The 27,653-nt window shown below is 30.8% G+C and overlaps 1 protein-coding gene and 1 long non-coding RNA gene across 2 annotated transcripts; one reads left to right on the forward strand and one right to left on the reverse strand.

Annotated features, from left to right (window-relative positions):
- Window positions 1-15,712, forward strand: LOC127735278 (uncharacterized). The gene is made up of 4 exons (XR_007998211.1): window positions 1-339; window positions 2,323-2,506; window positions 13,992-14,096; window positions 15,594-15,712. It is a non-coding gene; the product is annotated as an uncharacterized LOC127735278 (long non-coding RNA).
- Window positions 8,771-27,445, reverse strand: LOC127735271 (organic cation transporter protein-like). The gene is made up of 10 exons (XM_052245396.1): window positions 27,252-27,445; window positions 21,170-21,476; window positions 20,427-20,657; window positions 18,962-19,158; window positions 18,016-18,285; window positions 16,790-16,924; window positions 16,267-16,352; window positions 15,630-15,750; window positions 15,174-15,246; window positions 8,771-14,094 (listed from the first exon to the last, which is right to left on the reverse strand). Exons 2-10 carry the CDS (start codon window positions 21,455-21,457, stop codon window positions 13,873-13,875), a joined length of 1,623 nt encoding a protein of 540 aa, XP_052101356.1. The 5' UTR covers window positions 21,458-21,476; window positions 27,252-27,445; the 3' UTR covers window positions 8,771-13,872.
- Between the last annotated feature and the right edge of the window lie 208 nt (window positions 27,446-27,653).

A 27,653-nucleotide genomic window follows, 5' to 3' on the forward strand; every position in this document is an offset into this window, starting at 1 on the left:
GACATGAAAACAGACAAGTGTCTGGTTTTATATTCTTTAAATAAAAGTATGTAGAAAGCTTTCCAATAGTCATACTGTCTTTTATATTTCAATCATCCACTGTCATACTCCTTAATTCTTTTATCAGGGCCCAGAGCCCACTGCTGTAGCAAGTGGTCTATATGGAAATAATTTGCCAATAGTAGTCGTAGGCACAAGAACTGGGCTCATTCACATGTGTAGTGAAGACTTATTGGTACCCAGACATCAATCTGTACACCACGAAGGCATGACGACCCAGCCTTGGAATACCTTGTTCACCAATGACAAAGCAGGAGACGCCATTATAACCGACATCCGGTAAGTACATATAATCGTCTGCATACCAATCCAAATATTGTCTGGATACAAAACTGTTTACCAGTGACTACCAAATTACTTAGGTATGATGTTGCTAAAAGTGATACTACAGATAATTGTATGGTAATGGAAATAAAAATAACACTTTTAGGGTTCGAAGTAACTAGTAATTATCTCCTTTTGTGGACAATATATTACAAATGATTAAACATTCATAAATTAACATTCATAAACATAAAAGTAAAATTCCAAGAGGCTTATTTTTTCGTATATCATATATAATTTGGAATCATACAAATTTGTGTACTAAGTATCTTTAAACAACAGTACAACGTTCACAAGTGGACTAGTTAGAAATGCCATTGAAACATGCAGACATTAAAGACTCTATATATAACATATGAGCCAAAACACGCGGTTAGTTTTGAATAGAGCTACCAAAGTTTCAAAGTCGGTAAAATAAAATTTCAAATTTCAAATAAAATTGCACAGACTCTCAGCCACCTCCCATTTTGGATGGCTATCTTTCAAATGTGTTGTGGTGTATAATTTGGCCTAGGGTAATAATTGCCTGGTTTTAATCAAGGATTTGTTTGTTTAACCATACAATGGATTCATTTGCTTATTCAACGTCTGTTCATTTATTTAATTATTAATTTTCAGAATTACAAATGCGAAAGAGTCACCAAATGGACAACCTTAAGTATGGGTTATTGGCTCTGCAACAATTATTACAAAGACTACACAGATTAGATATTAACTTGATATTCTGAATTCGAAAATTATCAAAATGCTCGATAGATTTATTATTCAAATCATTCAGAACCGTTTTTCTTCGTGTTTGATTTCATCCCCTCTTGCTTAATACTGTTAATCAAAAGGATAGATAGGCCACGCTTTCGTGTTTTCCTCTTAAACCACAAAACATCGAAAAATTGGTCAAAGACACTAAACAAAAGAAAGTTTATTGACATCTAACATGTCTAAGATCAAATATGCACTCAAAATTTCATATGAATAATGATTAATGTAGAAAGAGATCTCTTAACTGATATTTACATTGATTGCCGCATACATCTTGAATTTTCTTAAACTTCTTACTGATAACATCCAATATGAACAAGTATTTCCAGAATGTTTCTCTTCCGTCATGAAAATATTCGGAAATCTGCATTCGTCACATCCAAGAAGCGATAGCCCATTAAAAAAACGAATGAAAAGCAAGTATAATAAAAATGTATCTTCCACTCATCAGATTATTTGACCTTAATCTTTCTTTTCGTTTTGCTTTCAACTGCAATGTGAATTTAACTTTGCATTGTATGAAGAAAAGAAATAAGTATAGTTAACATTTTGAATTGAATTATCTTCATTTGTAGATAGAACAGATACATGCATACGCCAGCGCTAAATTTTGTCACATGTTTTATTTTAATAATTAATTTTCCTGAAAAGTATAAAATACATAAACACACGATTTTGTAAATTATATATTATATATATATCTGATTAATATAGGTATGGATGAATCGTTTCAATGTTCACACCACTGTGCCATGTTGTGTTAAGATGTATCTACATGTATTAAGAAAGAGACAAAAGAGATTTGATTGCTCTTAGTGGAATTTTTGCCCTAAAAACTTTTAATAACCTGAATAATGGATTAAGGATAAGATAGAGAGTCAGTAAAGAGAGACAGTAAAACTGATATGCCTCATCATAAACTACAAAAAAATAAAAGGGATTTATAAGTACCGATTATCAGGTTTTTTGCATATCAATAAATGTACTGCAAAATATAAGATGTGAGTCACAATATGCAGGTTTTCGTCAAAAAGGCTTCGTATTTTGTCTTACAGTTAATATGGTGAAAATCTGATAATTAATTATTGAATTGTATTTGTGTGTTTTCATGATAAATTGATTGATTTATTTATTGATGATTAACGCCACTTTAAGCATTATTGTGCTGTTTCGTTGCAGTCAGTTTTTATTGGTAAAGGAAGTCAGAGTGCTAGGAGAGAACCACCGACCTTCATTAGGAAAACTGACAATCGTAGTCAATTAAGATTTGAGTCAAGGGCACCTTTATCATGATAGAAACTAGCAAGAAAACATAGGGACTACGTTAACTTTCATTTTGGGTCATTACGAGTCAAAGCTAAAGGTAGATTGTTGAGCTAAGAGAATGAAAACTGTCAGGAGAAAATATCTCAGGATCATGTCTGTTAATCAATCAATCGTTTTGAAAGGTCAAAAATCATAAATATTCATTATTTTAAATAATCAATTAACATGGCTGATATATAGCTGCAAAATTTCTTAATCATTTGATGTGACCAAGAAACATTTCTTGTACAAACGTATGACATCAGGTAAAAGTTATGTAACTTTAGATTTACTTCAATTTGTAAACATGTGTATAACAAACACAACACTATGGCAAGCCGTTCTCGTCAAAACTATGTTTAAACCATTTTTTCGAAATAATTACACACTGAGAATTAAAAAAATCACACTGAGATTTAAGAACCTAAAATAACACACTGAGAAATCGAAATTACACACTGAGATTTTAAAATTACACACTGAGATTTAAAAAAATGAAAAACACAAAATGAGAATTTTTAAATTACACACTGAGATTTTAAAAAGACACATTGAGATGAAATAAATTGAAAAACACACACTGAGAATTGTTAATTACACAATGAGATTTCAAAAATACACACTGAGATTAATATGCAAATTACTAATGAATATTCATGAGATGAATAATTCAACAGATTAATATCTTGGCATCCCGAACTCTTGTTATTATAATGAAATGCGGTTTCCTACAACCAACATTCGTAATAAATTTCAAGCCTTAACAACTTTTTTTGCTAACTCATATTCATAAGTCTGTTGCCTATAATTCAGATTATTACTAACAGTTTATCGGGATTTTTTGCTTAAAACTGTTTAAGCATGGTCCCGTTTCAAAATTCTTTCAACTGTTACCCTGATTTCGCAAGGTAATCTTTTATTTTTGTTACGTTTATATGCTATAATAGGCACTTGAGAAAAAAAATCACTGCTTTGTTTGTATTTTTGCAGATTGTTCCAATGTTTTCTTATAATTTTAATAAAGTTTTTCACCGTAATCTCAGTGCGTTTTTATGAAATCTCAGTGTGTAATTTTTAATTCTCAGTGTGTGTGTTTAGGTTTTTTAATCTCAGTGTGTTTTTTTTTTTTTTTTAATTCTCAGTGTGTTAATTTTTTGAAAAATGGTTTAAACATAGTTTTGACGAGAACGGCTTGCCATACAACACCTCTAAATCTATAAAATGTTTATTGCATAACAGAAAAATTTTATAACGCCTGGTATAAAATTGTTGTTTCTTCCGTAAGGTAGATGTTCGTGAATTCTTCTTCTCTCTCTCTAAAATGTGAAAAAACTGCAACTATTTTTCATGGGTTTTTTTTAAGATGATTAAGCAGGATGTCATTATTAGGACAATACATAAACATAAATTGGAGAAATCTATCCTGTCCCACCAAAAAGCAAATATCACAGATTTGGAAGTTGCTTTGAGTCCGACACTGTTATTCCTGGATATTTTATTATTCAATATTATTTAGATTGTATCTGTGTAGTTGTCATTCTTAATGTTGTTACACTACTAAAGAACTAATGTATAATCTTGTTTATGCTCTTCTATATAACATTTGTTATTCCACTGATCAAAATAAAAAGATAAAGTATTAAGAAAATAAGTCCACGTCACTCTCTAAAAAAGTAAAGTAACAATAATACCGTACTCCAAGGAAAAATTAAAGGAAAGTCCTTTATCAAATGGCAAATCAAAAGCTCAAACGCATCAAACCAATAGAAAACAACTGTCATATTCCTGCCTTGGTACAGGCATTTCCTTATGCAGAACATGGTGGATTGAACCTGGTTTTATAGCTAGCTAAAACTCTCACTTGTATGACAGTGGCATAGAATTCAATTAAATTGACAATGTGACTGTCCCAAGTCAGAAATCTAGACTATGGCTGTCTGCCATTGATTAGCTTTTGTTTTTGTAATTCAAAAAACCTTTTAGGCGATTCAATAAACCTATATGCATGTTGTTAAAGTATGGTACAATGAACGTTTCTACAGGTGTGAAAGATCTGTAGATTTTTTTGTAATACAGTCAGTATTACCTCTTCATAACAAGCCAATTATGAAACTCCTGAGATTTTTTAGCTGCAGTATTTAAAATGTCCTGAGGTATTGATGCTAGTCTAGCAACATTAAATCCATAATTTACCCAGCACAGCCATTGACAAGCTGATACAAAAATGTAACTGCATTAATTTGTTTTCAAGTTTTTGCCAGTGTTCAAGTATTCGCAATTATAAATGCACTCATTAATTTCTTAACTTACAGTGTTTTCATTTCCAAACATTTTCATAATCATATTTAAAAAAAAGCATGCACAATACTTTATGCTGGAGAGAATATAATTAAATTGCTTGTCTGTATCAATATTTTCAGAGATTATACTACAATCTTCCTTAAAATTAGAAAAACAATTTTCAATTCTTATTTCACCCGCATATGGGATATACATTTTTCAACTCATTCAGTATTCAAGAGCTTGCAGCTGCTACTCAGACTTTATAAAACGTCACCAGTGTCTGAGCAGAAAGTTGATGAACCAGGGTTATGTCAAAGAACGTCTCGTCCTTATTCTAAAAAAGTTCATCGGAAGATACCAAGCCCTTGTTGACAAATATTCCGTATCAACTTCACACATAATACATGATGGTCTTGAAGTATAGTCTAGGTACTGACATTGTTTATCATCTTAATCACGTGTTATAGTGTTCTTTTTATTTGTCTTTGTATATTTTAACCTTTACTGTAGTCCATTTATGGTACATACTTTTGGCGTGGTTAGGTATTTATACATCCCGCCATTGTTATTGTGCTATGGTCATTTTTGTATTCTTGTCCTTTATTATTGCTTATGTACTTCGTCTATAGAGTGTCTATATGCCATTTTGTTTTTCTTTGTTCAAATAATTATTTTTTCTATAGTGATTAAGATTACAACACAATGTTGACTGCTGTATCCAAATTTTTGACATTTTTACCTATTATGTCTGTTTGTTTTGCTCACACATTGTTGTCAATTTAAATTGAATTCTATGCGACTGTCATACAAGTGAGAGGTTTAGCTAGCTATCAAACCAGGTTTAATCCACAATTTTCTACTAAAAACAGGCTATTATTTCAACTTGGAATTATTTTTAATTATGGAATTTGAATAATTTCGTGTGCTTGAAATTTTTGATAAATTCCATTTTTATTCTGTATTTCAATGTTCTGTGCGGCGCACTACACTTTCTATTAGACCTTTTCAATAACTCTCGACACCGACTAATGACACCTACAGTTTACAGGTAAAATGAAGGGGTCGTCTCAAAACTAAAAATCATTCATGAATAGTATTACTTTTACATCTCCGATTTATCGTTTTACACTATTTTGACGAAAGAACATATTTCAAACAAATATGAACTATATCTCTACCTTTTGTATAGCATTCTTATTACATGTAGTTATACGACATTTGACGTTGAATTTATTAAACCTTCAAGTAAATAATTACTGCAATCAATTCACATAATCTGCCTTTTTTTCTTCTTAAATTTCATGATTATGTGAGTATTTAGATAAGCGAGACTGTCAACGCAGATTGTTCCACATGCCAATTGCGATTAATTCGCTTTTGTAATGCTATTTATGAATTTGCTGAAGGAACATTGTTACAGGACTACCGTCCGTCCGCTAGAGTTGTGTTTCTCAACCGATCTTCGCGTCACTTGTTGTACACATTCAATTTTGGGAGGGGTAAAAGCCTATTTGTTTAAAGGTCAAAGGAAAAGGTCACATAGATAATTTAGTTACGAGAGACTACTCCGCTTTAAGATACCATGTTAAAATTGAGATGTTTCCGTTATGAACTGGAAACATTAGCGGCACCATTTTTTTCTGCGCCACATGCGCATTTTTACAATTAATGTCTCTTCAGTGATGCGTATGGTATTTATATCCCAACAGAGCTTGTTGTCCTTGCAGTGTCTTTTTGACAGCGCCGAACTGATTGACCGTTATAGGTTGTCCGTGTCCCGAAAGACGTGAACATACCTTTTCCCCTGTCGTAGATTCCTTTCCTTTCCTTTCCCTGTTCCTGAAAAATGACCTTCGTGTGTCTTGCAAGAAGCGAGAACTGCTTACCCTTCCCCTTTTCATGACATAGCTTTGGTTTTCTACTCTTTTCTATTTTTTCCATGCATAAAGTTTTTAAATTTCATCTCTGACCATACATTGGGGAGATTTAAGATCCCAATTATACTGGTGAAACCCCGCCGCATGTTTTATGCTCCTCAAACAATTCCTAATTAAGTTGGTCATTGCAATTGGTAAGTTTTTGTCACAATAGAATATTTAGTTTACAATTTGATATTTTGACATTATGCTTCGCTCTCACATTTATTTCCTTTTTTTTTTATCAAAGATAGTAACTTTGTTTCCTTTTTTTTTGGGGGGGGGGGGGTCAGAATTCATAAAAATAGCAAGAGAACGAACAAAAAAGCTAACGATTTGAATCTGAATCTGAATCTGAATCAGATGAGACACCAAGGGCCTTTAAAAACATGTACCGCCCTAGTCAACAGATATAAAACATTGATTAATTAAACATCTACTACAAAAATACAGGTATTTTTTTTTTTTTTTTTTTTCATTTTTCAACTCGACGTCTAAAAGAAATGAAGCATTGAAGTCCTTCCTTTTCTTCATAGTCAATTCACAAATAAATTTAGTTTTGATAAACAAATACCTAATAAACAAAATAAGGTACGGTACACAACAATTGATTATATACACGTCATGTTGGATAGTGGTCTCATTGGCAATCAAAATAATCACATGCGATCAATAATATTTTTTCAATTTTATTTTTGAGACGACCCCTCATATCTCACCTGTCGTAGTCGTTCTCAACTGTAGGTGTAGACAATTGTTGAAAAGGTCTATTACAAAGAAAATAACACATTTTCAATAGAATGTACTGTGCAGCGCACAACACTTTCTATATAAAATACATTGTATGGAAAGTTTTATGCACCGTTCAAAACATTATAATACAGAATAAACATGGAATTTATCAAAAACTTCAAGCACAATAAATTATGCAAATTCCATAATTAAAAATAATTCCAAGTTGAAATAATAGCATGTTTTAAGGAAATGTCTGTACCAAGACAGGAATATGACAGTTGTTTTCCATTTGTTTGATGTGTTTTGTCATTTGATAAGGGACTCTCCGTTTGGAATTTTCCTTGGAGTTTGGTATTTCTGTTATTTTACTTTTTTCTTGTAACTTTATAATAGTACCTGATTTATGTAAAAATATATTTCTTCTCTCTTTGATGGGTTTCAATTTTTTTTTTTTTACTCAAAAACAAAATACTTCAAATTATAATAATAACTTTAGAATACCATTTCTTTCGTATATTATCCAGCCATTAATATAGTTAGGAATCATGGATATCAGATCCTGGTATGAGCAGGTATTTGAATTTATTAATACTCAGCTGATACCAATATTTCTGGATTTTCCTACCCTATGTATACTGTTAAGTAATCCAACTTATTCCTGGGTTCAGCCATTACTAACCAAACTTCACATCCATTTATTTTCACAAATTTTTATAACTTTGTTGATGTATTTATATTAGAAAAGATCCAAGTTGGTGATATTCACAAAGTCCCGCAAAAAATAGCACGTAAAAATTAGTTACACTGTATACAAAACTTCAAAACCAGTTTTATTACCTTTTGATAAAAAGACCAATCTTCCCATATCTGCTGACTCATAAGGAACACAAGATCTTATCTGTGTTAGGATAGGTAACACAGCTACTTGTTTCATAATTTATGTAGTATCTATCAATCTATGTGATATCTTACCTGGTGTAAATAGCATCCACAATTCCCACTTGTCTAAGACATTGATGATATAAACCTATGATATAAGTTTCATAAAAATCTGGCAAGAATTGTACACGTGAGAGCGCTAACAAGACCAGACAGATGGACGGACACACGGGCACACAGGGGTAAAGCAATATGTTCCCTGACATTTTGTCACAGGGGCATGAAAAATGTCATTTAGGGTCAATCAGATGACACAATGACAAATGGTAGCCTTTGCTTATTCTCTATAGGAAGGTATGCAAGTATTAATACCACAAAGAGTACACCTTAAATAAGTCTTAAATGAGCATCTTTAACACCAATTGCTCCTTAACCTCATAAACACATTATCAATTTTCACTTTTGTATGGATTGGCAACAGATATCTTAAAGAATGAAAGACTAACAAATTCCCAAAAACTTTTATTAACAAAAATACATCACGCTTCAATGACAGCAAACATTTTGATCATATCATTGTAACCTAAGTGTGACAATGTCAACTTTTTTTTATGCATATGTAATTTGAATGACATACAAATGTATCAAATTTTGGTAACATCAAATTTAAGAACTATTTACCACAAAAAGTGATTTTTAATGAAAAATTGGATGTTGTCATTACTCAAGTGAAAGCTGTTGCTTTAAAATGTTGAAGGCATTTGATTCTTTTAAGCTTGCTTTTGTAGAGTGACATCTTCTGTTTTGCTGACATCATTTGTTTTGAACAAAATTCATATTTTGAGAACAAAAAATCATATTTGAAACTGTTTTAGAGACTTTTGAAAAACTGATATTTACTTCGGCCAATTAGCCTCAGTGAATATTAGTTTTTTCAAAATTCAATAAAACCACATATTTACATCATCAAAAGACAGTAATTGCATTATATGCAATGTTGACTTTATTCTAAGACCATAAACACATATAATGAAGTAAACAGTTATACACTCTATTGTATACACCCTACACACAAGTATACACTCTATTTTATATTCCCTACACACAACTATACAAACATTTTTAAAGTACTTGTAGTCTTATACGGTTTATTCTACTTATATGTCAACATACATATCTCTTGCACTCAAAATCACCATTGCATTTTTTCATTTTTATTTATTTAAAAAAATTTAAAGTTTTAATAACCAAAACAGGGTATCTTAATGGCTTCAGATCATTTTCTTATTAATGCCCACATGCTTGAGAACAGTGTCAAAAAGAAAACAAAAATGGTTTTACATCAACCATTTCTAAATAAAAATAAAAACATTTTGTAAGAGAATATGTATCTGCTTAAAATTGCAAATGGTGTTTTGAAATATGATTTTGATTCTTTAATGGATTTTATATTTTCATAAGACATTAGTGCTCAACATGTATAATTTTCAGTTAGTGTACAACAAAAAAGCAAGTTAAAGCTAATATCATTTTTAGATTGTTGGATTGATATCTTTTAAAAGTTCTGTACAAATGAAGAATTATATATCTTTGTTTAACAAAAACTTATAAAACCATTCTTACCACAAAATCAGACATAAAACAAAAACGAATTCATCAAAAAATGCATAATAAAAGCAGTTATAAAAAATGCTGAGCAATTAAACATTAACTAGAAGCAAAACAAAAATTATGTTATTAAACAAACAAAATAAATTGTAACAGTTGTTATCATGAGATTCATAAATGCAAAGATCAAATACATAATAAAGAGGTGAAAATAACATTAACACACGAGGATTTATAAAGGAAACATGAACTGCTAATATCATAACCTTTAATGCATTTCCTGGCCCCATCACAATACACACTTCTTAACAGACATTAATATCATAAAAATAATGAGAGGCTCTGATGGGCTCATAGTAATCCTCAAAAGGCAAAATGTACAACTTTTTTATGCAGCATTGTTTCTTTCATTTCATAAAATTATGGGTGATAAACAGGAGTTATAAACATCTTCATCCAATGAAACTTAAAACTTCTAAAATAACTGATCTTTAAAATCTTTATATTTTTGAGGCAATCTTATTCCCTTCCAATAAACTTCTTATTGTGAGTATTTTCTATGGAACACAAGAATAAATCGAACACTTTATCCAAAAATTTCTAAAAAGATAATTTTTTTATTAAACATAGAGAAGTACCACAATTATTAATTCTAACCTTATAATTCAAAAATCTCTTTTTTCAACAAAATTAAATTTGAAATGGTCAAAGTTTTGATTTGAAGATAGCAATCATTACAAGCAAATTCAAAAGGACAATCACAAAACCATATTATAATATTTGTCGCAACAAACTACTTTACTAAAGAAAAAAATACAAAACTGAGGTTTATTCCCTTTATCCTATTTGTCAAAATGGTATCAACACCAAATAGAATTTCAATTCTGTTCTTTAAAAATTGTCATAGAAACTATAATGGCTTTAAAGGACCATCTTTATAAATAAAATTATAAGTTTGCTGCAAAGTAACCCACTGGGTCTTTTCTTAACTTTATAACTAATGGTAGACACCAATTACAGCAATCTACTTAGTAAAGACTTATAAATGCCCCAAAAGTGGATACTTGTGAGTATTCGGCACCATTTTTTTTCATGATAAAAAATCTTCAAAACTATATTCAATGACTTGAGCATGTATTTTCATTTATATTTCAAGGGCATACCTGGTGAGTTATACTGATTCCAAAGAATTAACTGTTTCTATAAAAATATTAAATGAATTGGTGATGAGAAAATGTATTCAAATTTAAGATCATTCAGATATGTATCCTAAAACAAACAAATATAACAGGTATAAAATAGAAAATTAAAATTTTACATAAATATTGTAACTCTAATGGAAACGAAAGCTGCACAAATAAATCTGATAATAAACATAAGGAAAATTGAAATTTAACAATAAAATTTATCACTATTGGGAACAAAAGCTGCACTAATAAATATAATAATAAACTTATAGAAAATATAGCAAGTAATTTATGTATATCTTGTTTTGTCATGATGTGTCATGATATAGATGTGGGGAGTACATGAATGAGAAAGGAAACCAACAAAATAATAAAAAAATCAAAACCAACTTCAGATCAACCAACACTCATCAACAAAAGGCAAATGTCTACTATACAATATATCAATTATTTCTCAGTACTACAAAATATTAGTTCTTTTTACATTTTACTGTCAAGTCATACTTCTAGGAAAATAATAACATATGATAATTTACATGAGATTTAAGAGAAGACAGTGAGGTATGGTCCATTTTTTTTTTCATTTACTAACTTAGGGTATTTCTGCTGACTGTCAAAATGAAAATGTGTGGAACCCCAGAAATAAACCTGCACAATCACTAAATATAAGGTTATGATACAGAGGATTAAAAACACTTTTAGGGGCTGTCCTTTTGTATGCTAAAAACAACAACAATTTTGACCACTGGGAAGAATCTTTGCAATTTTGCTTATCTTATTCTGAAGCAACTTAGACTGAGTTGTGAAAAAGAGATGTGTGTATCTCTCTTAAAAAAATAAAGAAAAATTCTCTTTGGCTGATGAAAGTCTATGCTAATTTTGTAGGTTAATGTTGGGTGTTGTGAGAGGGGTCAGCAGATAACAAAACTGTGTAGATAACACAGACAACACTAGGTAACAGATAGTGATGTATTGTGTCAACTCTGCTAGGCAAGTGACACATACGAAATGATATGGGACTATAGTAAATGCATAGAATACAATACAGTAGACTCCGGCAAATCGGATACCCAAAATGTCAGCTAAAAATATCCGATTACCCGATATATTCAATTAGACGATGAATGTATATTCATTGAATATTCTGCAATAATGAGTAGATATAATCCTGAGATGTTACTAACCCTGACAATTGCTAAATATGTGAAAGGGCTGGAGGATTGATGGAGTGATTTTTATTAGTTACATCACCACGATGTTTGTGTAAAAAATTATCAGCTGATTATGTAATGATTAAATTTGTTTGCAGTTTTTAAATCCTTTATTTATTAAAATAAATCAAATGTCTTGAAATATTTATGTGAATTATTATCTACCATCCATAGTTTGTCTTTATTTGTTTTGTAAGCAAATTAATATCCATTATTTACATTATCACACAGGTAAACTAATTTGGCTATAAATAGATCTAAGCATGTCTGTGTAGAATCTCCAAACTAAAATCGTATTTGTTATAATTTTATTTCTTTAAATAATCAAATTTGAATTTATGAAAATAATCATGATTGATAAAATATTATTGCATAAAGTTTATGTTTTCTGCAGACTATTTATATTTAGGTCATAGTTCTAGAGGCTTTCTCACAAATTTGTAAACATCCAAAATGGCGTCCATGACATGTGGTTACTTTTGCACATGTGAAAAAAATATATCTGACAAAAGTCAGATTTCTCTTGTCAAAAGGGATTTATATTTATATTGCAATAAATTATTCAGAAGGAGGTACATTCAGTTTAGATTATATTTCTGATTCTGTGAACATTTAGAGTTAATCAAAATTCTCCAAACAGCAACGTCAACTTGTCAACTGAGTCTTGCATATTTTATAAATAAATTCAAACCATTTGAAGTAAAAGGGCATCTAATTCACATGACATAGGAAGACAATGATTAAAGACAACAATTTATTAAGAAATAGTTCCTTTTATTTAGTAAAAACAAAATCTTCTTGTCTGCAAGATTGTAAATTCGTAACTTCCGGGTCCATTTCCTGTCAGAAAAACATTGAAATATCCGATTGTGCATGGTTTTGAACAAAATGACCTGAATATTCTTATCCGATTTGCCGATATATTCTTATATCCGATATTCGATTACACGATAAAATTAACATTAAACATATAGGGAAGGGTTTGGTGTTTTGAAATAATATTACAATAGCCGATATATTCGTTTAGCCGATATCCAATTAGGTGGAGTCTACTGTACTAAGCAATGGCAAGATAACGTGAAATATAATTGATGTATGTTTGATAAATACATATTTCCACTCCTATTTCTCACTCATCAAGAAAAATAAGTTCAACACTCTGATGAAAACAAAGTTGAACAGTGTCCCTCCTTTTTTTATTCAAATCATTTTTTTTTTAAATATAGGAGTTAAATAAATTTGTTTCAATGTCAATTGTACCAAAGAGATCATGAAAGCTTTTTCAAATAAATTTCTTTCTATAACATTATTAGTAGTGGTTAATTTAATGAAAATGCTTGTCCAGAAATCATGATGGAAAACTCACATCTTTAAAGAAAAACTGTAATTAGATAAGCAACACTAGTGTGAGTGAACAAGATTGAAAACTCAAGTGACAATATAATGATAATAGCACTATGTAATAACAAAATCACAGTTTTGTGTGCATTTGAAGAGTACAGACCCAATTTCCAACAAGACAAACTTCGGTTGTCTACATCCCACAATAACCAAATAAATGATTTCTCTAATGAACAGTTAACCTCTTAGATTTGTAAATAACAATTACAATCGTGTGTTTTGTTCTCTTATTCCAGCCAACTGTGTACTCATGGCCTGGTGATATATCGTTTTGTCATAGACAACTTCTTTTGTCATTTTTTCAACTTCCTCTATCGTTTCAGGTAGAGGTCGCCCATGTGTTTCTGGCAAGAAGAATATTAAAATCCCACCAACAATTGTCAACCCACCAAATACTATCAGTGGGAGCTTTGCTAAAGATGTTGCCTGTAAGAAAAATTCAATATACAATAGTCAAAGACTTTAATAAGAGTGTTAAGTCTGGCCTTGCGGTCATACAAATTTTGAGTACAATTATCATACTCAAGATTCAGAACTCAACCAATCAAATACTAGATTTTGTTTTTCGAGGACAAATTTTGTACTCCGAATACTAAGTTCAGTTTTGTGATGACCAAGAGCCCTGGTTTTCAACTTTGACCAATACAATATTTTGATGCAGATGTAATTTTTAAACTATCATCATTTATACTTGTTCAAGCTAAGGAACGCATTGAGTGAAATGAATGGTTCTGAAGCGAGTAGTTATTTTGTGATATCTTTTTATCATTTTCCCAAATTTGTTGAACTGACTAAAGCTTGCAGTGGCATTTCTTAAAAAGATGATGGAATCTTAAATATTACTAAGTATTCTTCATTCAATGCAATGTTTCTGATTGCTTTGTTTTCACCATCTGCATGATTTTCTTTTTCCACAGTTAAGTTGTAAGGTAAACTTTAGAGTTCAAAAGATGATTAATGATAAAATAAGGCTAAAATGAATAATTGTAAGCCTTAAGAATTACAGTGAAATAAGAACTGATTTATGAGCAAATGTTGTTCATCAGTAACACAAAACAATTGCAAAATTAATATGATCGATACTGTTGTGAATCATTATTATTCATTGGACACCAATTTTCATGGATTTCATGGGTACAGGTGAACCACCAATTTAACTGTCCAACGAAATTATAAATTTTCTATAGGAATGTAGGCAGACTTTTTCTATAGGAATGTAGGCAGACTTTTTCTATAGGAATGTAGGCAGACTTTTTTCTTTAGGAATGTAGGTAGACTTTTTCTATAGGAATGTAGGCAGACTTTTTCTATAGGAGTGTAGGTGTGTAGGCAGACTTTTTCTATAGGAATGTAGGCAGACTTTTTCTATAGGAATGTATGCAGACTTTGGCAAAACCATGAATTCAAATATCCATGAAAATGCAAGTTTTCTTCAATCCACAAAAATTGTTACCCAGGGGAAATAAATGAAGAATCCAAAGAATTGTATATTCAATAAGTCTCACCCCATAAACTATAAATGGAGCCGCTATTCCACCAACATTCTCAAACAGTGAAGCTATACCAACTGCATGGTTTCTGCAATAAATATAAATATGTCATAAGTATACATCTTCACTGAAACCTTATGTTAAATGGCCATATTTTTTTTTAAATAATATGAATTTTGTAACTTCATCTTTGAACTTTTTAAACACAAGTCAACAAGTTCACCATTCAATAAGTGAAATTAACATGTACTTAACATTGCTGACAAAACTTGTTTGACGAAAGGGAACAGAACACATAGTTTTAAAGCTTTGAATTTTCCAGTTGATTGCTATGAGCTGTAACTCACACTGACCATTATAGCATGAGCTGACATGGTCTAAAATTTGATATTCATGATTTATTGATTAAACTTTGACATATCTTCTATTTTCTAGGCAATTCTATTCAAAGAATATAGAGATTAAGAGTACCTGATTACTGTTGGGAAGATCTCACTACCATACAGATATGTAACTGAATAGGAGCCAGTAATACCAAACTTTCCTATCATGGCTAATGTAATAATTAGTGGCTTTAGATCAGTACCATCATCTGAAAAGAGTCAGAAATTCATATAATACAATGATAAAAACTGCACCAATGTTTTCCTTTAGATAAAAAGTAATGATAAAACTATAAGGTTTAACCTGGTGGTTATAAAACATCATTCATATTACTATACATTTATAAATATATACACATATTTTTCGCTTTTAATCCACAATATTTAATTACAACACAAGGGTTAAATACTTATGTGTCTTAATGCATATGATACAGTTTTGATCCCACAGTGGGTTTTTTTACAAACTATTTTTCACCTCGTCAATGCAAATATGTAATCAAAAATATACCATCATGTGCTACTTTTAGATATAAATATAGTCGAAATTTTAGGCATTTACTCCAAATTTCAGTTTCTTAAAAATTTCTATACATAAATTGACTTGGACTTGACTATTAATAGTAAATATTACAGACATCTTAGTTTTCTATCTTAAATGTGAATAAATAAAATGACTTTTTATTACATTAAAATTTATACTGTGGTCTTCAATTTCTACATACCTGTTGTTTCTGGAACAAATATTGTAACTATGTTCATAATACCACACAAGAACATGAAAAATATAAGTGGTTTTCGTCTGCCTAATCTGTAATTAAGCAAAAAATAAAAATGATAAAGCTAACAAATACCTTTTTTTCAAAAAGGAGTTAATACACAAAAGATAATCATTATTCAAAGTTTCACTGAAAGTTAGTGCAAACAATATTTTATTATGAATTATACAAATTACAATTTATATATTCACATTCACAAATACGATTCTGAAACAAGCAATAATGAGAAATCATTGCAAGTTGTAACGTTCAAATGATTTCCACATAAAATTATCATTTTCATTCCCCTTATTATTTACCATTTAATTAAAACAAATTGAAAAAGAACTCACCTAAGCATTCTATGTTCTAATTTTTTTTTTCCAAAACAGTTTTGGTTAAAAAGATAGGTTTGAAAAGCTAAAAATATAAAACCATCAGGACTTAAAACGAACAGCTGAAATCTTCTAGTTAATGTTTTCAAACTTACAAATTAATGGCTATCACACAAACTATTTGTGCTGGTATCTCCACAGCACCACTTATTCCAAGGTTGAGAAACTGGTTCCCATGTAAAGTAGGTGTGGCAAATAATATACCAAAATAGCTGATACTATTAGCAAACCTGAAATATATATAATCAAGGTCAAGCTTTCTACAATAATTAAAACATTCAGCAATTTTACTAAAGAAAAGTTTTCATGGAGTCACAGTCAAAATTTTGATACAGTGTTTTGTTCTAATAATATATAATCAAGTAATTCTTAAATGCATGTATTATGAAAGCATTAAAGCCGTCTTTATGCCACCAGATCAGCAACAATTGAGTTCTCTTTGTGAAAACAATTTGTATAATATAAAAGTTCAAGCTTGAAATTTGAAGAAGAAAATCAAAACTTGTTCCCTGCATAAATGATTTCACAAAAATGACAAGTTCAACATCCTGTCATTTGTGGATTCAAAGAAAATCAAAATCCTGATAATATGCATACTTTTAACAGTATATAAGCATAAACATTCTGCTATATATAAAAGTTATAGCTTGACAACAGTAGGAGAAGTTAGCCATGTTAGCTGAATAAACCATTTACCCCCAAACAGAATTTTCACCAAAGAAATAATACATTTTAATGCTAAAGTTTCATCATGATTGAAATATAATCATCAGCAAAAAAAATATAATGTCAATTTATGGAAAAATTATTTTAAATGAACCTTTTCTGAAATTAATAATCACTGCTGACTTCTAAGCCCATGTGAACATTATTTTGTATTTTGACTACCATCAGCTGAAGTCTGTAGAAAAATAAAGTTTTCCTATTCAAAATATTTTCACCAGTCTGAAAATGCATCTTCCATTTTATCTCAAATGTTAACCGAGTTGTCTTAGTAGTTAATCTACTGTACCACTAGCCTGTCAACACTGATGTTGTGAGCTCAAACCCTGCATGTGGCTGTTGTATTCAAATCCAGTCTTAATTGACTAGGTTTCTAAAGGGGCAAAATGACTTCCTTATCAATAAAAACTGACCGCCATGATATAGCTAATAGTGCTGAAAGTTATGTTAAACACCAACAATCAATCAATAACATTTTTACAAAGTACATTTGAATCTGAAGTGAATTCCATACAATTTGCTTATACTTTGGTAAAAATAAGTTAAATATATAACTGTCCTTAAAACATAGCCCATCAATAACTATAAACATACCTACCATAAATAAAATGTAATAATTGTATATCTTCTAATGACAGGCGTTCTAAACAGATCTAGGAACGTATAAGCTTGTTTATGATCAGATTCTACTAGGACTTCACTGCTATGGGGCCCTTTTTCTGATGAGTCTTCATTTTCTTTCTCAGCTTCCTCGAACAGATGTCTAGGGAAAGGTATACCATTGATTTTACTTGCCCATTTGGTCACTCTCTCTGCTTCATTGTATTTTTTCTTGGCAATAAGCCATGGAAGAGATTCTGGAATAAACCTGTTCAAACAGAAATTTCTCTACTTATGAAACAATATGATTGCTGTTTATGATTTTTTCAGAAATGAAAAAATCTGAAGACATTAAAACTTACAAGCACTATTATCATTTATTTCTTAAGATAAGAAGCATTAACAGATACAACACTTTTGACTTTTTGAAATGAAATAATCTAAGTGTTAAATAACAAAATTAACCAAAGGCAAACAGTTTTAAGTCCAATACAACATTTAAAATGAAACAATAAGGCAAAATAAATTTCCTATTACCAACTTTTTGAGTGCACCAATGATAGTGCAAAATACAACAGGAACACCAGACCAAATGTTTACGGTAATGGATGAGCTTGGGTGCATTTTATTGCAGCATTCATGAAAGCACAACTGATTTACATAAATAATAGGATTAATGTCTCAACAATGAAATCTACTAATATGGAAAAGAAATTCAGTTTGGTATGAATGAAAAATCTCAGTGTATAATCAGCTTACAATTACACAAACTAGTCATAAAATATTGCAATGATAACCTCATACTGTACTGTATTTACCCCAAAATTTTGTTAAATAGATTTTAATGACTTTACTTGAAATCTGGGCCATGAGTTTTTTAAAGGAGAAAACAGTTATCTTTAGAAATAACATGTTATGAAATCTAATTATAAATTAAAACATACCAATAAAAAATTATAGTTAACAAATTAGGTATGGTAATGACTAGCTGTAATGTCTGCCAATCTCGCAAAAAATATCCAAACGTAGCCAACACCATAATTCCTATGCTCCAGGAACAGTTGACAGCAACTGATGGATATGAGCGGAAATTAGAAGGAAAAAATTCTGTCACCATTACATATGTAGCTAATGCTATAGGCTGAAAAAAAAGAACATTTTGTTACTGTATTTTACATTTTGATTGTAGGGCAATTAATGACAGTATTAGATTTCTTTGCCAGATATAATTTATAATGTGTTGATTTAATCCTGCAGTTAGGTTATTTAATGCAAAGATGCGCAAGATTCACATGTAGCAGAGAGTTCTCAAAATGATGCTAGGGAGTGTATTGAACTTGCAATGTTGGAAGAGTTGTTGTCCCATGTTTTAGGTCTCACTGTGACTTTGGATGAAGAACAGCAATAAAAGCACTGTTTCTTTGCTTTTTGTTTATTTCTGTACTTATAGAGATTTTGTGTCATGAATTGATGCACTATAACCTTTCTTTTCCATTCCATTAAAAATACTATCAGGGCTATTTCAAAAATATTGATTTGGGAAGATACTTTTGTTTTACTTCACTGTGCATAACATTTTAAAAGACTGCAAGTTAGTCATACCCTCTTAAAGTTTGATTTAAAAAAAAAACAGTCAATAGTCATCCAATTTAATAAAATTGCCTTCTAATTCCAAAATTACAAAGATTTCTGTAAAAGTCCTAATTATTTAGCATTATCAAGCATATTTATTTCAAAGGTAGATATTTTGTGTTGTGTCTTTGTTTAAATGCATAGTTGTTTCATTGGTAATTATAATAATGAAAATATTGAAATTCGACAAGCTTGGACAATACTGACTCAATCATTTTAAAAGATTTTTTAATATATCTTGTGACAGGTAACAGATAATAATTGATGACAAAAACTTAAATGTTTAAGACAATTGAGTTACATTTTGAAAGAAGAACTAAGTATCTTCAGATGTTATAACTGTATTGCATTGAAATATGCCAATAGAACTTTTATTTCTGATGGGTTTTTTTTTTTAATTTGAAAAATTCTACTGCAGTATTGAGTATTTGAGCATTCTCATTGTCATGGCCAAAGTTTAACTTCCTGACCTATTCTCTTCAAAGTATTCTTCAAAATACCTGGAATCTGTCAAGCGAATAAAGGCAGGTTTGTCAAAAATACTGTGCATTCATTATTATAGATGTGGTACCAATTTTTGTGGATTTCGTACGTAAAGATAAACCACAAATTAAAATATACAACTAAGTACAAATCATCTATATAGTTGTGTGCAGATTTCCACAAAAACCTCAATATCAACTTTCAATAAAATTTAAAAAAATTATCAATCCACAAAAATTAGTACCCATGAAAATAAATGAATCCACAGTCATAATTTCAACACCTTATTCTTACCATGTTTAACATTCCAATAAAGAATCGAAGGATAGTAAACAAAATATATGTATTAGCAAAAGCTGCACAGATACCAATGACAGCTTGTATCAACAGAAGTGTCAAAATTGTTTTCTTTCTTCCAAATCTGTCTGATAGTGGAGTCAGGAAGGTAGCCCCAATAGTATTCCCTACCATGTAAATTGTTGTGGACAACTCATTTAAATAATCTCTATCACACACAAGATCCCACTGTAAAAAAAAAACAAATATTTTAAATCCATTTCAAATTTTTTTTAATGTTTGTTGAAGATAAAAAGACTAAATTATTCCTGAAAATATACTGGTAAAATTTCAACCTTTAAACTTTTAACTTTGTTTTGAAAAACAGTTGCTGATTGTTCTAAGTACCTGTAGCTCATCTACAGTAATCACTTGCCAGTTAACACTGAGGTTGTGAGGTCTAAGCCAGCTCTAGACAGTGCATTTGATCTTAATTGACGAAAAATGCAAGTTTTGCTGCAGGTCAGTGGTTCTCTATGGGTACTCCAGCTTCCTCCATCAATAAAAACTGGCCGTCATGTTATAGCCAAGAGTGCTGAAAGTGGCATTATACACCAATAATCATTCAAATCATTGAAGAAAAACTGAGATTGCTGCCTGCTTAAATATTCACTCACCAGTAACATACATTGAAAAGTTTAACATAAATAATTTAAAGATTGTCAAAATAACGGTATTACTAGTAACATGTTAAAACTCACCTCTGTCACTATGGTTTCTTCAAACTCATCACCATACTCCCAACCATTAGGACAAGATTGGGTTGTATTCTGTCCATCAATACTGAGAGTGACATCACAAGTTCCATATGTAATAGTTTTATTTTTATCAGCAAACTTTTTACAAGAATAATCTGGTACCCCTCCAAGAAATATACTTCCCAGGACAGGCCATGCTCCCCTCATGTAGATAAAGGACAGACAAAGAAATACTAAGATCTGGAAACGTCCATAATTCCCAAGGCTCTGAAGTACTCTGTCAGCATCCATTGTTAACTTGATCTAAATCCTAAAATGGAGTAGACAAAATGTAACCTCAGTGAAGAGAAACTGAAGATGATTAATCAGAGATTTATAATTGTGTACTTAGTAAATAAATAATTGAGAAACTTAGGCATTTAGGAATTTACTTATCAAACCATTCAATTTAGTATAGCTTATTAATATTATTTATTTGACATTTTGTCTGTTGATAGATGTGAACATAAATTACACGCATAAATTTTTTGAATTTACCAATTTTCTACCATATTAGCAAGCCGACTTTTTTTGTCTCTCAGATCTTCAAATTGTTTTTGTTACATAACAAAATAAAGAATATAAGTAAACATACGCCATATATTTTCCACAATATGAATCCCTTCTGATCCAAAATTTATATCTAAAGAATATTTTATGACTATGCACTGTTTGCAGGCTAAGCTCTAAAATGTTACATAGGAATATTTGTCAATTTTTGTAATAAAAGATTTTTAAAAATATGTGTGGTGTCAACATTGTCAGCATTAAGGTTCAGTTTGTGGTTAAAGTTTTTTTTAGATATCAATAACTTTGTCAAACCTTTATGGAATTTTATCAAATTTATTAAAATGGACAAAGAAGCTTTTTTGTGACAAAAAGACAGTATCTAGAGCAAAATTTTAAAAAAATACGTATTTTCCTTATTTTACTGATAAATCATAAAATATACTTTTTTGCAGTTCATTCTAATTACATAGAAAAATTTAATTTTTTCAGTCATCAATAATGGTGTCAAACCTTCATTGAATTTTACTTATGTTGGACAGAAGCTTTTTTACAATCTTAAGACATAATCTAGAGCAAAAAAATGAAGAAAAAAATTTGTCTCACTATTCTGTAGTTTACTGAAAAAAGGACTTAGTTTTTTGCAGTTAACAATTAGTTACAGTCTGGGGTTAATGTGTTACACATCAAATTACTTTGTCAAACCTTCATAGAATTTTATGAAACTTTGGTAGATGTTTTTTTATGATTAAATTTTATAATGTCTGAAGCAAAATTTTTAAAATATACATTACAATTTTTTTTTAAACATTTAGGGGCACACTAAATGTGTAAACTAACATAAATTTGAGGAGAACAATATAAATAAAATGCTCCCCTAGGCGCAGCTGGATACGACCGCAGAGGTCGAACCCTGAAGAGTTGGGGCAAGTATGGACACTACATTCAAGCTTGATACAGCTCAGAATTTGGATTGTGATTAAATATTTGACACATCATAGGTTTCTGTCACAGAACGAATGTGGTCATAGAACTGAAAAATTTGTGAAATTGGATTTTACCTATTATGGTCCAGTATCCAAAATCTAAATACATGGTTAGATTCAGCATATCCAAGTAAACCAAGAATTTAATTCATTTATTTATTAATGGACCATAATATCTTAGTACACCAAGAATTTAATTTATTTATTTGTTAATGGACAATATAAGCTAACTTTTTAAAGGGGTTTGTTTTATAAAAAATTATATATATTTAACATTCTGAAAATTAATTTATACAGGATAACAAACAACTTACCTACCAGGAAGTTCTTCAAAAAATTGAAAAAAAAACAATCTGTAAAAGCCCCTTTTTTGCCCCTAATTCCTAAACATATACTAAAATAACCCACAAAATAAACCCCAACCTTCCTTGTGCTAAAATTTAATACACTTATACTCAAGTTATTGCCTGCAAACCACAAAAATAGTTGTTTTTGACCCCTTTTCGACCCCTAATTATTAAATGGTTTGGGCCATGACCCCCCCAAAATCAATCCCAACTTTCCTTTTGAAGTATGAAACCTTGTGGTAAAATTTCATAGAAATCTATAATCTTGTACACAAATTATTGTCCTGAAACATGAAAAATGCTTGTTTTTGGCCCCTAATTACTTAACGGCTACGACATTAACCCCCAAAATAAATCACAACCTTTCTATTGTGGTATGAAACCTTGTACTTAAATTTAACAGAGATATATACACTTATACTCATGTTATTGTCTTAGAACCAGACAAATAATTGTTTTTGTTAGGCCCTTTTTGACCCCTAATTCCTAAACAGCTATGACAATAACCCCCTAAATTGATCCCAACCTTCCTATTGTGGTGTGAAACCTTGTGCTAAAATTTAACAGAGATATATACACTTATACTCATGTTATTGTCTTAAAACCAGACAAATAATTGTTTTTGGCCCCTTATTACAAAACAGCTAGGACAATAACCCCCAAAATCAATCCCAACCCTCCTATTGTGGTATGGAACCTTGCGCTAAAATTTCTTACACACCCATACACTTCTACTAAAGTTATTGTCTGCGAACCAAATTATTTTCTATGAACCAGTAAAACTGACCTTTTTTTGGCCCCTAATTACAAAACTGCTAGGACAATAGCCCCCAAAAACAATCCCAACCATCCTTTAGTGGTATGGAACCTTGTGCTAAAATTTCATAGAGATCCATGCACTTATACTCAAGTTATTGTCTGCGAACCAAAATGTCTTCAGACGCAGACGCAGACAACACCATAAGTTCATAACATAATACGAATGCAAAATAAAAATAAGCAGGACAAGGGAAGCAATTCTACATATTTGGCCACATCTATATCAACACACAAATGTATTCAAATATATTACCTTAAGACTGAGGTAGCAAAAGTTAATCAACAATGTGTTTTAACATTTGTTGAATTGTCCAAATTTATGTTGGCTGCCCTTTAAGGTAGATCATGGGTCTAAATTAAAATGGAAAGAATATCTAATAATTTGCCAAAATGAAGTTTATATCATGCTTTTTTCAAAAATATAATAAAAATTATGGCTAACAGGGCTAATTTTAAAAAAAGAAAAAAGAAAAAATGGGGTCACAGGACTAACAAGTTTCTTGGTAAAAAAAAATAATAGGTAAATTTCCTACACATTCTTATTTAAAAGTAAGGTTATCTCCCCTTTTCAGGCAAAGTTTGCAAAAAACTGATTCATGAAAAATGTTCTGTATTTTTAAAAACAGTTGTGATAATAAGAATAACACACACTTTTCCTCATTTAGATCAAGGATCCTTGTTTAGATGAAAAGTATAACAAATTAATTACATTCATATATTTATATTATCATGATTATACACAGTATTTATACATCCCACCATTGTGTTATTGTGCTATGGATATTTTTGTATTCTTGTCCTTCATTTTTGCTATGTGCTTTGTTTTTTCTTTGTTGACATAGTTGTTTGTTTTTATATATATTGATTAAGATTATTACATGTTGACTGCTGTACACCAATTTTTGACATTTTTTCCTATTATGTCTTTTTGTTTTGCTCACACATTTTTGGAATTCTATGTGACTGTCATACAAGTGAGAGGTTTAGCTAGCTATTAAACCAGGTTTAATCCACCATTTTCTACAAAAGGAAATGCCTGTAACAAGTCAGGAATATGACAGTTGTTTTCCATTCATTTGATGTATTTGAGCTTTTGACTTTGCCATTTAATAAGGGACTTTCCTTTTCGAATTTTCCTTGGAGTTTGGATTTTTTGTTATTTTACTTCATCTATCAAAATTTGTATATTTTATTCAAAATCTAGAATGATTGTGTTTTGCTTTTTTACTCCCATTAATTTTATTAACTCTATTTTATTCAACTCCCTCAGGCAAAGTTGACCTTAGATAGATTTGGCTATTTAGGTACTTTTTGGTTATATAGCTCTTCAACTGTTTTATTCTTATACATTGATTTGATTGATTTTTGGTGTTTTAACGCCACTTTTAAGCACCGCTTTTGGGCTATTTCGTGGCGGCCAGTTTTTATTGGTGGAGGAAGACGGAGTTCCTGGAGAAAACCACCGACCTTCGATAGGAAAACTGACAATCCTAGTCAATTAAGATTGGAGTCGAGTGCACCCGCACGAGCGGGGTTCGAACTCACAACCTCAGTGTTGACTGGCTAGTGATTACAGTAGTAACTACTTAGACCACTCGGGCACCGAGGCCCCTATTCTTATACATCCTTGGCTTTCAAATATTAGGCTTTGAGCGTTCCCGAAGAAGTTAAATCCAGAAAAGCACTTCGGACGCATGAAAGTTATAACCTCTTGTTTTCAATTTTGTACAGCACGGGTCGATACGTCTGCTGGTGGACTATCAGCATGATCAGTCTCCGAGGATATCATCAGCTCAGTAGTCAGTACTTTTGTACTGACATGATTTATAAAGGTGTAATACCACCAAATCATAGTACGTCACATCCGGTTGCATACGAAAATAGGTTGAAAAAAAATATTCCCTTGAATTTGACAGTTTTAGGTAATTGATCCTACATTTCATTGCAGTAAAACATTTCTGGGTCATAAACATATATCTTGGGTATTTCAAAGCACCATTGTTTTTTTATTTGGGGTTTCTATAGAATATTTTGGAAACTTGAGGTTACATGGTTACTAAAGCTTGTACACAGGTTAAAAAAGGGGGAAAATTTGATTGGTTAACTTCCAGTGATGGTTATTTTCTTATATGCAATGAAATGTTATGTGAAATTTTTTCTACAGTACTGGACAGGATAAAACTTTACTCATGCCAAGTATTTCTATATTTGAAACAAAGATCAATTCTGCACAATTTTTTGAAAAGTGCAAATTTAACAAAGACTAATAGGGGAAAATCAATGGTGGTATTACACCTAAAAAACCTTTCTAAAATTGTCCGTTTATAAATTTTGAAATTATAAAGAAACTAAGGTTTCAACTCCTCCGGAGTCCTCCCTCAGGCAAAGTTGACCTTACATGTAGATAGATTTGGCTATTTTTTTAGGTCCATTTTGGTTATACATGTATAGCTCTTCAACTGTTTGGGTTCTTATACATCCTTGGCTTTCAACTATCAGGCTTTAAGCATTCTTGATGAAGTTAAATCCAGAAAAGCACTTTGGACACATCAAATTTATAACATGTTGTTTTCATTTTTTACAATCCAAGATGGCAGAATACACCCGATCTACCTTTTAAAACTTCTTTAATTTTCTTTACCATGTCATAATTGTCTGCTTGGGGTTTTCACACCCAAATAGTTATCTCAAGTGCAATTAAACCCTATCTTTAATGATCACTCTTGATTGCTTCTAATATCTAATTAAAGGGATTTACAATTATAGGTCATATATTTTATTTTGATCATTTACAGTGTCAATATGATGAAATTTGAAAGGTTCAATAGTTAGGACATTGTTTGCATCTCCATGCAATTAGTAGCATATCAGCATCTCAGCAATTTCTATAGCATCTGGGGGAAAACAAATAGTAATAGCTTCTCAAAGCTGAGATGATAAAACTGCTTCGCGAGAAAACTGATTTCATGGGTCCATTGGCAAAATGTTCCATTTTCTCTACTTACTTCTTCATGAATGCCATATCTGCAAATACCATGAAATCCAAATCACTGTAAATACCTGAGTTTGATGTAATATCCATAAATGGATCCACTTTATATGATCATTTTGACGGTTACCCATTTTGACGCCAGATCTCCGTCCCTAAAATTTACCCAAACCATGCTAACCTGTTGAACACCTGTGAAAATTATTGTCCTTCTATAGGTAGTCACTTTATTCACAGTTAATATATAACATTAAACTGGTTTTTTATAACATGTATTATTCAGAAAGAAGCTATATCTCAATGACAAAATAACAAAATAACAAATTACCAAAGAAACAGGATCTTTGAGTTTGACTTTGGTGAGGACATATCATTATAAACTTGCATCAGACACTTACCCCGCGTGTTTAAACCAAAAAAAGATATGGTACCAGTTTCCTTTCTTTTCTTCTATTTTTGTTGTTGATGGAAACTAAATAATAATTAAAACTACATTTTAGTATCATTAATCCGTCCTACATTTTTGTAAAAAGCATGACATCGGCTAAGTTCCAGTGCTTAGGTTCCCCCAAGAAAAAGCGGGTAGTATTAAAACCTGCACACGGGATCCGAACATGGGTTCGAAAAGCTAGAAAACAAGAAGCTGTAAAGAGAGACATATAATTCATGTAGGGCCTTCAACAATAAGCGAAACCAAAACCGTTAAGAAAACTGTAAAAGGCCCTGATATGACAAAAAGTGAAACAATTATAAAAGAAAACCAACGGCCTGATTTATACTACAATGTACAGTCTTAAGTC

This window comes from Mytilus californianus, unplaced genomic scaffold (assembly GCF_021869535.1).
Source record: "Mytilus californianus isolate M0D057914Y unplaced genomic scaffold, xbMytCali1.0.p SCAF_3, whole genome shotgun sequence".
Taxonomy (NCBI): domain Eukaryota; kingdom Metazoa; phylum Mollusca; class Bivalvia; order Mytilida; family Mytilidae; genus Mytilus; species Mytilus californianus.